The 14,807-nt window shown below is 35.8% G+C and overlaps 1 protein-coding gene across 4 annotated transcripts in view; it reads left to right on the forward strand.

Annotated features, from left to right (window-relative positions):
* Nucleotides 1-14,807, forward strand: part of Kansl1l (KAT8 regulatory NSL complex subunit 1 like) — a 107,860-nt gene that overhangs the window by 18,787 nt on the left and 74,266 nt on the right. For all 4 annotated transcript variants that reach the window (XM_070017864.1, XM_070017887.1, XM_070017879.1 and 1 more), the window contains exon 3: nucleotides 13,426-13,567. In XM_070017864.1, coding sequence (XP_069873965.1) covers nucleotides 13,426-13,567 — 142 coding nt within the window. The remainder of the gene's footprint in view (nucleotides 1-13,425; nucleotides 13,568-14,807) is intronic.

The following is a 14,807-nucleotide window of genomic DNA, read 5'->3' on the forward strand; positions in this document are numbered from 1 at the left end:
TTGTTGAGCAAAAAGGACAAACCTGGAAAAAAAAAACCACATACGTGGTTTTAAAATTTATTATGAGTTATAGTCAAAGCACAATGGTGATGTAAAAGTCCTAGGAATAAACTCATACATGTATGAATAACTGATTTTCTTTTCTAATTCCTTTTTCCTTTTCTTTTTGAGATATGTCTATTTAAAGCAAGCTGGCCCCAAATTTAGGAATGTCCTACTTTAGCCTCCCAAGTTCTGTGTTCACAGGCAATAACGCCCATGCTTGAATTCTGTCTTGTGATCATTGAGAAAAATGACAAGAATATGTAAATGGCAAAAGAAATCTTTTCAATAAACAGTGGAAGAATGGACTACATGCACAACAGTGAAATTGAATATTTATGTCACTGCATATTCCAAACTTAAGTTAAAATGTATTACATTTTGACATAATTCTAGAAGAAAATTGAGATAAAAAAACTTGATTCTGGTCCTTGGCAAAGGCGTTGTGGTCTATGACCACACACAAACACACACACACACACACACACACACACACACACACACACACACATAGCAAAAACAGACAAGTTTATATCAAACTACAAATCTTCTCCACAGCAAAAGGAGTGATTAACAGAGAAGGCAGCTTACAGATGGGTGAAAATATTTGCAAACAATACATCTGATAAGAAAATGTCTAAAATACATATGGAAGATATACAACTCAATAACAAGTAAATGATGTGATTTAAAAATGAGTAAAGGACCTAAACAGACGTTTCCAAAGAAGACATACAAATGACTAACAAGTATATTAAAAATACTGGACCCCATTAATTATCAGGGAAATACTAATTAAAACCACAATGAGATAACATTTCATACCTCTTAGAATGTACTGTTTTAAGAAAAAGGGATTACAAATGTTGGAGAGGATATAATGAAAAGAAAATTACACGCTGTTGATAATGTAAACTAATAAAGCTATTACAGAAAATAGTGCAGGAGCTTCCTCAGGAATTTAAAAAATAAAGCAACTTTATAATCTAGCAGTCCTAATTTTGAGTATATGTTCAAATGATATATTAGTATGTGAAATTGACTTCTGTACCTCCACATTCACATTCAGTCACAATAAAAATATATAATACTATTGCATTTCAAAAGAAGAAATAGTCATTAAACTTAGAAATTTATTATACTTAGTGAATTAAGGCAGAAAGAAATAGCACATGATATCACTCTTATGAAGAATACAAAACAGCCAAACTATAGGAATAGAGAATAGAGTGGTAGTTACCACTCAGCCCTTAGGATGTATGTGTAGGACCATGGGATAGGGAGCTGTTAGGAAGAATAAATTCTGGAAATGTAAACATCATGACTGCAACAAGTAATAGACCTGTAAGCTGCTAAGAGTCAGTAAGCTGCCTTAACTGCAGATGGATTATATACAGTTTTGACAACAATGGTCAAAAATAAAAAAAATTTAAATTTAGAAATTTTAGAAATCTATGTGTGTGTCTATACAGATGTATCGATGTAAATAAGCTCCTTAGTCCTGTGTTTAAATCTTTGTTGATCTGCTGTGTGTTTCCTTGCCCTTAATTATGCCTCCCAAAGGGGCCATGTGCTTGGTTTAAGTGATAAGGTGAGAATAGATTTGTTGAGAGGCGCCATGTCTTTAGCAGAAATTGGGTGGCAATATGGTAAAAATGAACTCCATATCCTGAATTTACATGGTTTCCTCAAGGGTATTCTCCTTGGAGCATATGTCTGTGACAGCAAGTGTCTACTGTAGATTTTTAATATTTTAACCATTACAAAATTATTAACAGCTGTAATCCTAACTGCTTGGTAGGGTTAGGTCAGCTCTGGGAAAAGGTGTATGAGACTCCTTCTCAACCAACAGCCAGGTCAAGGTTCCAAGACCAGCCTGAACAAAAGAAGTTGGACAGAATCCATCTCAGTATAATAATTTGGGTATAATAGTGAGCACCTGTGATCCATTTATGGCAGAATGCATAAAGTAGGATCCAGGTCCTGGTGCAGACTGGGTAAGTGAGACCCTATCTAAGAACAACCAGTGAAAAAACAGAGCTGGAGGTATAGCTTGGTGATAGACTACCTGTGTAGCAAGTGAGAGGCTATGGTTTCAAACCCTAGTACCATTTTTTTAAGTGAATTTGTCAAATGATTGATAAACCAATTAGCTTTATTTTATCTTTTCATAGAATAAGAAAACCACATGTGTAACATAAAATTGTATACTTTGTCATTTGAGTTCAAAAAGCTGATTTTTAATAAAAGATTATAAACCCAGTTTTAAGTTTTCTTACCCAAATCCAATCACTACAAATGCTGTTAATTTTTTGTAATTTGTTTCTTTATAGAACTGATACCAACGAAACTTAAAAAAAAAACTAAATACAATATAGCTCATGAATATTTATATGTAGTTCTAGTGCACTTTCATTTTGGGTTTTAAAATGAATATCTGCTTCTGATAACATTTTGACACTTATAAATAATGAATGTATCTTATAACTTTTGTGTACAATTAATACATTGTTATTCCCAACCTAGGGATTTCTGTTATTAAATTGAATGTTTATCTTAATATTGGTAGCATCTGAGAAAATGAAATAGTTTCATTTTGTGAATGTAAAAAAATAAGTCGTCGTGTTTTTATTAATTTACATTAGTTATGGGGATATTTCATTATTACACTGTCACACATATTTATGATATATTCAAATTTCCCAAAGTAATTCCAACAAGTTTTATTTTATTTTCACATAAACAAAAAAACAAACAAACAAACCTCTTCAACCTTAGTTATCCTCTTTCATTTTCTCCTTGTTAGCCCAACTTTCTGTCATGCCTGTTTCTCTTTTCTTGTCCCTCATTTAAGACTTTTTAAAGTATTAATATTTTATACTCTTATTTTGAAATGCACGCAGTTCTGCTGCATTCTAAAATGTGAATTAATATGGCCATTATTATTATTATTTTTTGGTCTGTCATGGGGCTTGAACTCTGGGCCTGGGCACTATCCCCACACTCTTCAGCTCAAGGCCACTGCTCTACCACTTGAGCCACAGCGCCACTTGAGTTTTCTAGTGGGTTATTGGAGATAAGAGCCTCACGGACTTTGCTGCTCGGGCTGGCTTTGAACAGCGATCCTCAGATGTCAGTTTCCTGAGTAGCTAGGATTACAGGAGTGAGCCACCGGTGTCTGGCTGGCCATTTCTTATATAATGAAATGATGTCAATAAAATGTGGAATTAGGTTTAGATTGTTTCTAAACCACTTCAATATGTTCATGTTTTTAAGTGATCAGTGTGGTGGAAGCATTTTCAGAACTAAAGAGGGAATAATAGGAGTACAGAAGCATGTAAAGAAAATGTTGACTGTTATGTAGAAGTACCTTCTTGTAACTAAGTGAATTGCTGGTTTATTGATATATAAGCTGGGCATTGGTAGCTCACAGGTGTAATCCGAGCTACTCAGGAGGCTGAGATCTGAGGATCAGGGTTCAAAGCCAGCCAGGGCAGCAAATCTGTGAGGCTCTTATCTCCAATAAATCACTCAGAAAACTGGAAGGAGCACTGTGGCTCAAGTGGTAGAGTGCTATCTGAAGAACTGAGGGATACCGCCCAAGCCCAGAGTTCAAGCTTCAAGACTGACCAAAAAAAACCCCAAAAAACCGAATTGCTATATATTCTACTGTGTTGACAGGTTTGAGGAAGCTGCAAGTTCACTTGAATAATCTCTGAAAATATTTCCCCAGTTATAAAAGAAATTGATTTAAAAAAAGATTATCTTTAGATGGTATCTTTATATATTTATTTTTTTATTAAACTGGCATTATTAAAACTGCATGTCTTCAAAGACACACTTCAAAGGAAGTAGCGTGAGCCCCAGGGCATAAAGCTTTAAAGGATGATCGGGTTTATTTTAGGTACAAATGCCAATGGAACCAATGTTTTTATAAGAATTATTACTTGGTCAGGGCTCAGATTTGAAAGTTTGATCAGTTTTCTGTTGTCTGTTGCTATTTTCACTAAGTGCAGAGATTTTATTTTATGGAACATGAGGGATATTCTGGGTTAGTAGTTAACTTGGGAGTACAAGGATAGCCTTTATTTTATTTTATTTTATTTTTTGTGGTGCCAGGGTCTAGTTTTGATCACTTTTTGTCTTTCTTTTCAAAGCCCATTTAATCTTTGGCAAAGCCATCACCAGTTCCCCTGAGGAGTTTTAGATTTGTAATTCCAGGGCTTGGTGTTACAAGATCTCTTCACTGGATTTTAGCTGTGCTTTCTCCTTCGCTTACTGTATAGCTTGAAAACACAGTGTGGCTTCCTGGCTTCTTGAACAAGAGACACAAGTACATGAGTATGTGTATGTACATGCCAAAAATGCTTATTGAACTGTTGTTTAGCAAATGTTTCGATTTATTTTAAAAATGTTTGTTCCTTTTATTATGTATATTAGTCCTTGTCAGTATTCCATGTTATATGAATATTTTATAAGAACAGTTCATGGGGGTTGGGTGGGGTGGGAGGGGAGATGGAAAGGGGAAACAAAGGAAGAGGCAACAATGCTTGATAAGAAACGTACTGATTACCTTGCCCATGTAATTGTAACCGCTCTGTATGGTATTTTCACAATAATAAATAAATAAATAAATAAATAAATAAATAAAAGAACAGTTAAGACTGAAAGACCACTAAGTTTTAAAATCCTTTCATTTTGGAGAAAGATAGCAACAGCTATGAAGGGGATAAATATTCCCCATCTTTTCTCTCTCTCTTTCTGTGTCTCTGCAGGAAAGTTTGGGATTGTAGGAAAATTAAATTTACTGGGCTGACACATGAATTTTTTTTAAACCAATACTGAAATTTCTAGTTTAGGTTGGCGCAATGGGTGTTGCCAGGATCCTAGGCAAAATTACATAGTGCAACAAATTGTGCTGTTCCCTTTTGATAACATTTCCTTTTAGGAACCCTTTTTAAGCTCTAGTCGTAAGTCAATTTTGAAAATCTAAACCTTGCCTTTTAATTAGGTTTATGTTCATGACTAGTTCCTAGAGTTCACTTTTTTGTCTCTGTGGTTTTGGGAGATAGGGTCTTGCTACATAGCCTGGGCTATCCTTGTGATCCTCCTACTCCAGCATCTCTTGTGCTGGGATTATAGATAGTGCTAATATGCCTGGCAAGAATTATTTTAAAATTGAGTTTACTTGTTTTATAAGTGTCAATGTTTATGTGTGCAGCTAAATGTAGTGTTTTCAAGTTCATTCAGTGATGCTTAAAGACTGAAGATTTTAAATGAGAACTGTTAACCTAAATGATTCTAATGACAAAGTGTTTCTGGTGAGATTTACGCTAAGCAGTCATAGCAAGGAGACCTCCACATAAATATATAGAATTTATTTTTCTTTTATTCAACGGTTAGAAATTGAATATGCTTCACAGGCTTTATGGAGACCTATTGGCTTTACTCCGTAGGGTCCTGCTCTTGCCTGTACTGTTGAAACTGATTCATAAGTCCTTCATCTCATTGCCACACTTTTTGTTTTTGAGCATCCATCTAACCAGTTTTAATGGTATGGCTCAGAAGTTCTATACATTATTTTGGATCACATTTAATTGTCAAGGATTTTGTCATTTAGTAACATTTATCTGCATGTAAATATGGGAAGTAAAGGCTTCAGCTCTGCTGCCAAAACATAAGATGTTCTATTATCAAAAAACAGAGAAGAATGTTTCTCTCACCTGAAATCTCAGCACTTAGGATGCTGAATCAGGAGGATTGCAACTTCAGGACCAGATAGAGTAATATTAAAAGATCCTATCTCAAACACAAAACAAGTAACAGGAAGGAAAAGAACAGCAACAACAATAACAGAAAAGAATGAAGGAGGACGATGGCATTCCTGTCAGTCATTTTGTTGTGGTCATTCAACTTACGCAGTCTTTTCTCCGAATACATAAAATGCACCAGTTAATCTTGGTTCATCATAATGTGATGACTTATAAACTAATAAACAGGTTTTCTAGCTCTCTTGACCTCTTCATTCTTGTATGTGCTTTTCTAAGTAAGAATAAGAAAGCCCCAGTAATTTGGGCAAAAAGAATAGGTATAATCATGATAGTTGCTAGTCTGTTGAACAGTAAGACATGTTGCTTTACTAGTGGAGTAAGGTCTTAGTAGAACCCTAATTCTTTTCCTTTGTCCTCCATTATCCCTGACTTAGGATCCCAAGCTTGTACCCCAGCCTCTGGGCTATGTATAGTAAAATTCTCTCTCAATGACAACAGTTAAAGCAATTTTTTAGAAACACAATAAGACTATAGTAAATGAAGCCCAAACTGTAGAGTGAAAAAAAAAATGAATGAATGAAGTCAATAAACAATGAAACCAAAGCAATGGAGAAAATCAGTGAGACTAAAAACAGTTTTTTGGAAATGATTAATAAACAGAAACAATTATTAAGAAAAAATGAGCTATAGTAGGAGAAAACTAAATGCACTACTATAGCTGACATAGAATAATAGAAAAACCAGAGTATTAGCTATTCAGGTCAAACAGAGGCTGATCATTTACAATGTAAATTACCAAATAAGATACATAAGAAACCTTATGTCAATTGGAAAACCTGAATTTGTAATTAAAAAATATTCTACTTGTGAATTCAGGCTCAGATTGCTTCACCAATTTTATTGAAATTTGAAGAAAATATCATTCTAATCTTATACCTCCAAAAAATATAGGGAAACACTTCCTAACTCATTTTACAAAACAAGCCTTAGCTTCACTTCAAAAATACACCAAAAGATTGTAAGGGGCTGGGAAGGTGGCTCAGTGGTAGAGTGTTTGCCTTGCATGCCTGAGGCCCTGGGTTCAATTCCTCAGCACCACATCAGCAAAAAGAAAAAAGCCGGAAGTGGCGCTGTGGCTCAAGTGGTAGAGTGCTAGCCTTGAGCTGAAGAGCTGAGGGACAGTGCCCAGGCCCAGAGTTCAGGCCCCACGACTGGACCCAAAAAAAAAAAAAAAAAAGATTGTAAAACCCAAGCAGCTGCTTACAAACTTTGTAAGCCACAAAAATCAAATATCAAACTGAGCCTAGCAAGAAAAAATTTAAAAAGCATCATGATGATGCATGTTTGTGCTAGAAAGAAAACTGAGTATATATTTTAAAATACAAAAGGAGAAATAGTATTTTATTTTTGTAGATATAAAACAATTGACAAAATTCATTTACACTAATAACTTGACAGTAAACAAAGAATGGGCAATAACTTTATCAATAAAGGACATTTATATAAAATCTATATCTAACATACAATGAAATTCTGAATTATTTTTTATATTTTTTGGGTTTTTGTTGTTGTTGTGGGGCTTGAACTCTGGGCCTGGGTTCTTTTTTTTTATTGTAAAGATACTGTACAGAAGGGTTACAGTTACATGAGGAATGAGTACATTTCCTATTGAGCACTGTTACCCACGCCTTTGTTTTTCCCCTATCATCCCTTCCCTCCCTACCTCCCTAACTCCTCCCCTCCAAGTTGTATAGTTCATTTTCAACATAGTGTCTTGTATGTTTCATTGTTACAATTGGTAAAGCTGTATCCTTGTTTCAGCATTTTGTTATTTCCCTTCCCCTCCCTGAATTAGAAAAATGTATATACTAGAATCAAATACAGTGACAACAGGGATTATACAATGCGGGAAGAACATACAAAAGAAACAAACAAAAATCACATAGTACATTAAAAACAACAGCGACCAAGAAAAAAAAACCTCTTGTGTCCCTTCTTGGGGTTCATTTCACTTAGCATCATCTTATATGGTCATATGTACATAGCTTTTGACCTTTTCTGCTTGTCCTAGACTTATACTAGTTATTGCAAATAAGGGAAACCATGGGACCTATGTTTCTTTGGGTCTGGATTATTTCACTTAATATAATTTTTTTCAAGTCTTTCCATTTCCTTTTTTTTTTTTTTTTTGGGTCCGGTCGTGGGGCCTGAACTCTGGGCCTGGGCACTGTCCCTCAGCTCTTCAGCTCAAGGCTAGCGCTCTACCACTTGAGCCACAGCATCACTTCTGGCTTTTTTCTTTTTGCTTATGGGATGCTGAGGAATCCAACCCAGGGCCTCATGCATGCAAGGCAAGTGCTCTACCACTGAGCCACCTTCCCAGCCCCAAGTCTTTCCATTTCCTAACAAATGGGGCAATGTCATTCTTTCTGATGGAGGCATAGAATACCATTGTATATATATGCCACATTTTCTAAATCTATTCATCTACTGGGGGACATCTGGGTTGGTTCCATGTCTTAGCTATGGTGAATAATGCTGCGATAAACATAGTTGTGCTGGTAGCTGTGGTATGATTTTTTTTGTGATTGTTCAGGTAAATGCCCGAAAGTAGGATTGCTGGGTCATAGGGGAGCTTTATGTAGAGTCTTTTGAGGAATCTCCATATTGCTTTCTAAAGTGGTTGAACAAGTTTACACTCCCACCAACAATGCAGTAGGTTCCCTTTTGGCCACATCCTCTCCAGCATCTGTTGTTATTAGATTTCTTGGTTATAGCCATTCTAACTGGGGTGAGATGGAATCTCAATGTTGTTTTGATTTGCATTTCGAGAGAAGTTGAGCATTTCTTCATGTATCTATTGGCCATTCTTATTTCCTCTTCAGAGAAGTCTCTCTTTAAGTCGTTAGCCCACTTATTAATCAGATGGTTGTTTCTTTGAGGATTTGTTGTTGGGGGAGTTAATTTTTTGAGTTTTAACTATGTTTTAGATATGAGACCCTTGTCTGCTGTATGCTAGTGAATGGACCTGGGTTCTTGGTAGGTTTTGTAAGATAGTAAGGATGTCCATGCATGTGAGCTGTAATCCACATGCTAAAGACTTGTACAACAAGAAATATACTCATCACCTTACTTATGTAACTGTAACCCCTCTGTACATTACCTTTACAATTTAAAAAAAGACGTGTATAAGGAAACTATTAGAACTCATAAGTGAACTTAAAGACAATATAAAAATCAATTATGTTCCATACAGTAGTATACAAATAATTAGTAGATACTGTATACTAGCATCTATTAATATGAAATGTAAGCTTTTAAATCATACACAAAACATGGCTGAGAGAAATTAGCAGTATGCAAATGAGCAGAGAAGTATATACTGTTTATGATAATCAGAAGATAGTGTTACTAAGATTCTAATTATTCACTATTAGATCTATAAGTTAAATGCAACATTAAAATGTGCTACTTTGTGTGTGTGTATATGTGTGTGTGTGTGTGTGTGTGTGTGTGTGTTTGCTGGTCCTGGGACTTGTTACTTTTTCCTTGAACTTTTTTGCTCAAGGCTGGTCCTCTACTACTTGAGCCATAGCTCCACTTCTGGTATTTTGGTGGTTAATTGGAGATAAGAGTCTTATACATTTTCCTACTGGGGCTGGCTTTAACCACAATCCTGAGATCTTGGCCTCCTGAGTAGCCAGGATTATAAGGGTGAGCCCTGGCACCTGACAAAAGTGCTGCTTATGCCAGGTATCAGTGGTTCACGCCAAAAGTGGCTCTGTGGCTCAGGTAGTAGAGCGCTCGCCTTGAGCTGAAAAACTCAAGAATAATGTCCAGGCCCAGAGTTCAAACCCCACAGCTGTCCTCCTACCCCCCAAAAAAAGTGCTACTTAAAAAAATATTTAATAAACAGATTGATATCCTCATATATTCTGAATGCCAATGTAGTATTAAATGCTGGGAACTCCTGCCTTTCAAATCAGGCCTAAAGCAGGCCTTGGAATATTAATAGTAAGATGACCCAGGAAAACAGACAAAATATTGCACAGGCATGTCTTCAAAGGAAATCATAATCCTTTTGGAAGAAGGAGATGCATATGAAAAGATAATCATTAGTTCAGTTTGTATAATTGGGATCCATTAACCAAATCTGTCCTAACCCTGTTTCTGAAAATAAAGTTATTGCATCACATATGCCTGCTCTCATACTACAGAGGTAAGAGTTGAGTAGTTGTTACAGAGACCAAATGGCCTACAAAATCTCATCAGCACTTACTTATTCTTTTAAAATTTTGTTTATTTGTTATTATGGGATTTGAATTTTGTGCAGTGCTCTTTGCTAGACAAGCTTTCAATCACTTGAGCCATGCCTCTTGCCCTTTTTTCTTTGAGTTACTTTTCTGATAGTCTTGCTCTTTCCCCCTGGGTTGGCTTTGGACTAAAGCCTATGCCTCCCACTGTAGCTAGGATTACAGTTATTACTCTGATATCTGACTTGTTCAGATAGGGTCCCATAGACATTTTTCCCAGGCTGACCTCCTATCCTTCAAATTACTGAGATTTCTCGTGTGAGTTACCACACCAAGTTTAATATACACCTTTTTACAGAAAGTTTGCCAGCGTCCAATCTAAGGGAACCCACTTCCAGGAAGAAAAGGTTTGTTTTTTTTTCTTCTGGTAAGAAAATATTGGTGGAGAAGGTTAGTCCAGTTTTTTTTTTTTTTCAGGACAAATCTTATCTGGCTTGAAATGATCATTTTTTAAAAATACCCATATTGTCTCTTTTTATTATTTATTTATTTATTTATTTTATTTATTTTTACCGGTCATGGGGCCTGAACTCTGGGCCTAGGCACTATCCCTCAGCTCTTCAGCTCAAGACTAGCACTCTACCGCTTGAGCCATAGCACCACTTCTGGCTTTTTCTGCTTATGTGGTGCTGGGGAATTGAACCCAGGGATGCATGCAAGGCATCCACTGAGCCATCTTTCCAGCCCTGTCTCTTTTTTATTTATTTTTAATTTTTTTGGTCGGCTGTGGGGCTTGAACTCTGGGCCTGGGCGCTGTCCCTCAGCTCTTCAGCTCAAGGCGAGTGCTCTACCACTTGAGCTACAGCGCTACCTCCGGCTTTCTGGTGGTTTATTGGAGATAGGAGTCTCACGGTCTCTCCTGCCCGGGCTGGCTTTGAACCTCGATCCTCAGATCTCAGCCTCCTGAGTAGCTGGGATTACAGGCGTGAGCCACCAGCGCCCGGCCCTGTCTCTTTTTTAAAGTCATAATTAGCGAACAAAATCTTTGTGTTAAAGGCAAAATTATAATCACATATCTCTCTATAAACCTTAGTAATCTAAGACAAAGTATTGGAAAGCTCTGACTTATTTTGAGGAACCCTATTTCAAAGTCAAAACATGTTAGCTATTTTAAACCAAGAGAAATTGTACCCAAAAAGCCTTCACCAGCTTGTACTTCTTTCATCAATTTAAACAGGGACTCTAAGCAGGCAAGATGGGTACTGAAGGCAGGAGCTACCTTTTCTTTTGATGGAGGGAAGAGGGTGGGTGACAGGTCTCTCACTGCCTAGGTTGTCTCCATTCACAGATGTCTTTTGTCCTGAGCATTACTATTATATGGTGAGCATGCGGTGACCTGTGGTCAGGTCAGCGCTCAATGCATGAGTCAATATTCTTTAGGGTTTGGCAGGCCAGGCTTCTGTGATAACAAGGGTGCCTAGATACTCTGGTCTGTCTCAGATCTTAGGGGTTCATTGTTGTATCAGTAACGTTCCGATTGGTTACACTGCCAGTTATGCTAGTCATTACATCATTGGTTATATAAGTTGTTTACGTAAAACATGTTTTGACTTTAGTGTTCAACAGGTGTTAATCTTTTTTGAGCAAGTTGGCCATATGTTTATCTTTTACACATTTACAGCTATAATTACTTTTTAAGAAAATCATGTCTTCAGGCAAGGGAACATTTTTCCTGGGGAAGCTCATTTGCCATTTTTCAGTGCACAGTTTTATTTATTCTTATTATAATGCAGGATAAATTATCCTTTACCAAAAAATTTCATTTCACACATCACAAAGCTTCGGTGTAATTCAGTTTACTTAAACTTGTATTGCTGTTTTTCTCTGTCAGTATAATTTAATATATGAGCACAAAAATGCCATATAATACTTGTTTCAATATCCAAGTATCTTTACCAGAAGTATAATATGAAAAAGAAATGCAACTTTCTTTTATCTGTATTATATTTGATCATTAATCACTGATTTGATAGCCAAAGGAAATTGCATGTTATGGGGAAGTTTTCCAAGTGGATCAAAATGTAATGAGAGAATGTGATTTTCATATGTTTACATCCACACTGTAATTCTGCAAATCCATCAACTTTACAGAAACCTTACCTATTTTTTCTTCTTCGTCTTCCCCTCTTTCCAGTCCAAACCATTTTCATACTCAGTGTTTTATTCAGAATGGGCTATATGGAATCAAGCTACTTTCCTAATCTCAGTGTTTTAACACAACAGAAGCCTCGTTTAAAACACCAAGTCTCTTTGTTTAAACACCAATGTAGTTTTGGCACAATTCTACTGCCCATGATTGTAAATTTTAAAAATTAGTTTCCATTGTGTATTAAAATCTAGTTTATTCTCATCTGTGCAAAATACTGCTTTTTATGGCTCTTGCCTTTCCTAAACTAAAGGATTGATATTTAATGCCATTAAATATTATCTACAAACAGTGAATTTTAATTAGACATTCTTTCTCACTGTCTATATTTGTGAAATGTTATTTTTAGAATCAAATTGACAAAAATCAAAATGACAATAAACTGAGTAAACAGTAATACCAAGAAAAATCCTCATGAATATGCTATCTTCAATCACATTATATACAACCAGAATCTTTAAAAAATATCATTTAGGAAGTACTGTTATAAATTGTTAAAATGATTACATTGTGTATAGCAAAGCTAGAATAATTGCTTTTTGATTATCTAACAGCAAATAATCTCTCTTAAATATTTTCTATTGCTGTGATTTATATGAGATACTTGATGTCCAAATACATTTTTAAATTTAAGATTTTAGAGCAGCTGTAGATTCAAAGCAAAACTCACATATCCTCTGTCCCCACAGATGTTCAGACTTTTGTGGGCAACAGCAGTGCCAAGTGTTATAACCAAGGAACCTACATGAATATATCATTATCAGCTCATCATTTACTGATAGTTCACTGTTGCTGTATATTACATGGATTTTGGAATAAATATGTTTTAGTGTTTTTGTAAATGTTTTGGCATTAAGTAATTATCTTCAGATTATCTTCAATTTCTGTTGTAATATGATTTCTGTCATACTAGAGTCTTCTGGTACTAGGTATATAGTATTGAATAAAAGCAAGTATTTGTGGGATAGAAAGGTAAAGGAATTGAATCTCTTTTTGGGGGTAGAAGTCACCCTACCATTTTCCCCTTATGTAATTAGATATTTAGTAAAGGAAATTGGACTTATATGATAGGAGTCAAGGCAATTATTGATCAGCCTCTGTGAAAACTTGATTGTTTTTATGCTTTGACTAACAGTATTTGTCTTATTCACAGTAATTCTAGTACTGAATGGAAGTGGCTCGTAGACAGAGCAAGAGTTGGCAGTCGATGGACTTGGCTTCAAGCCCAGATTTCAGAGCTAGAATACAAAATTCAACAACTAACAGACGTTCACAGGCAGATTCGTGCTTCCAAGGTATAGTTTATGTTCTATTTTTGTTAAAATTGTTGATCTGATAGTTTCTTCTCATTTCTTCATACAAAATTTTATAGAGTTTTATGAAAGTATAGCTAGTTTGTGTTATGATTTTAATATATGAATTGCTATAGATTAATGCTATCTTTGTACAAAGTCTTTGTATTTATCACACATAAGCGATTCACAACTTCTTTATTTGATGTCGTTGATAGATATGAAATAAATTATTTCTAAATTTCTTATGGTGATGTATATATTTATTGTCCTAATCATTTTACCATGTGCATTTTAGTGGTATTAAGTACATCAGAACAAGCCACCCATGTCTGCAACTGTCCATCTTTTAAAACCCATTAAATAGTAATTATCTCTTTCCCCTTCTTCATAATCCCTGGCCACCCTATTCATATGATTTTGACTATTAGTACTTTTTATAGTGGAATCACCACAATATTTTTGTGCCTACCTTATTTTATTCAGCATGATTTGTTAAGTAAATTTCATCCACATTATAGCATACCGTAGAATTAAATGCAGGTCTTCATGCATGTTAGGTAGAAATTCTACAACTTGAACCACACCTGTAGACCTTTTGGTTTTAGTTATGTTTTGGGTAAAGTCTCACATTTTTACCAGGCAGGTTCTCTTCCTAGCTGGGAGGACAGGAGCATGCCACCAGGCCCCAGTTATTGGTTAAGATAGATTCTCACAAACTTTTTGTTTGGAGTGGCCTTAAACTTAAATCCTCCCTTTTTTTTTTTTTTTTTTTTTTTTGGTGGGTTATAGGGCTTGAACTCTGGGCCTGGGTGCTGTCCCTCAGCTCTTCAGCTCATGGTTAGCCCTCTACCATTTGAGCTACAGCGCCACTTATTAGAGATAAGAGTTTCACGGACTTTTCCTGCTTGGGCTGGCTTGGAACCGAGATCCTCAGATCCCAGCCTCCTGAGTAGCTAGGATTAGAGGTGTGAGCCACCAGCGCCCGGCTAACCCAATCTTTGCCTCCTCAGTACCTAGGATTATGGACCCAATTTTCCTTCCTTTTCTAAGGCAAAACAATATTCTGTGTATTTATATATTGTGCTTACCCTTTTATCTAATGATTGGCACTTGGGTTGTTTCTCCATTTTAACTATTGTTAGTGTACATGAACGTAGGTATGGAAATACCTCTCTAAGAGAATATTTCTTCTCTAGTCTTCAGAAGTATAGCCACTTTACCCAGCTTTGCAACTGATTTT

The sequence above is a fragment of the Dipodomys merriami genome, unplaced genomic scaffold, assembly GCF_024711535.1.
Source record: "Dipodomys merriami isolate MVZ:Mamm:240054 unplaced genomic scaffold, mDipMer1.0.p SCAF_1, whole genome shotgun sequence".
Classification (NCBI taxonomy): Eukaryota; Metazoa; Chordata; class Mammalia; order Rodentia; family Heteromyidae; genus Dipodomys; species Dipodomys merriami.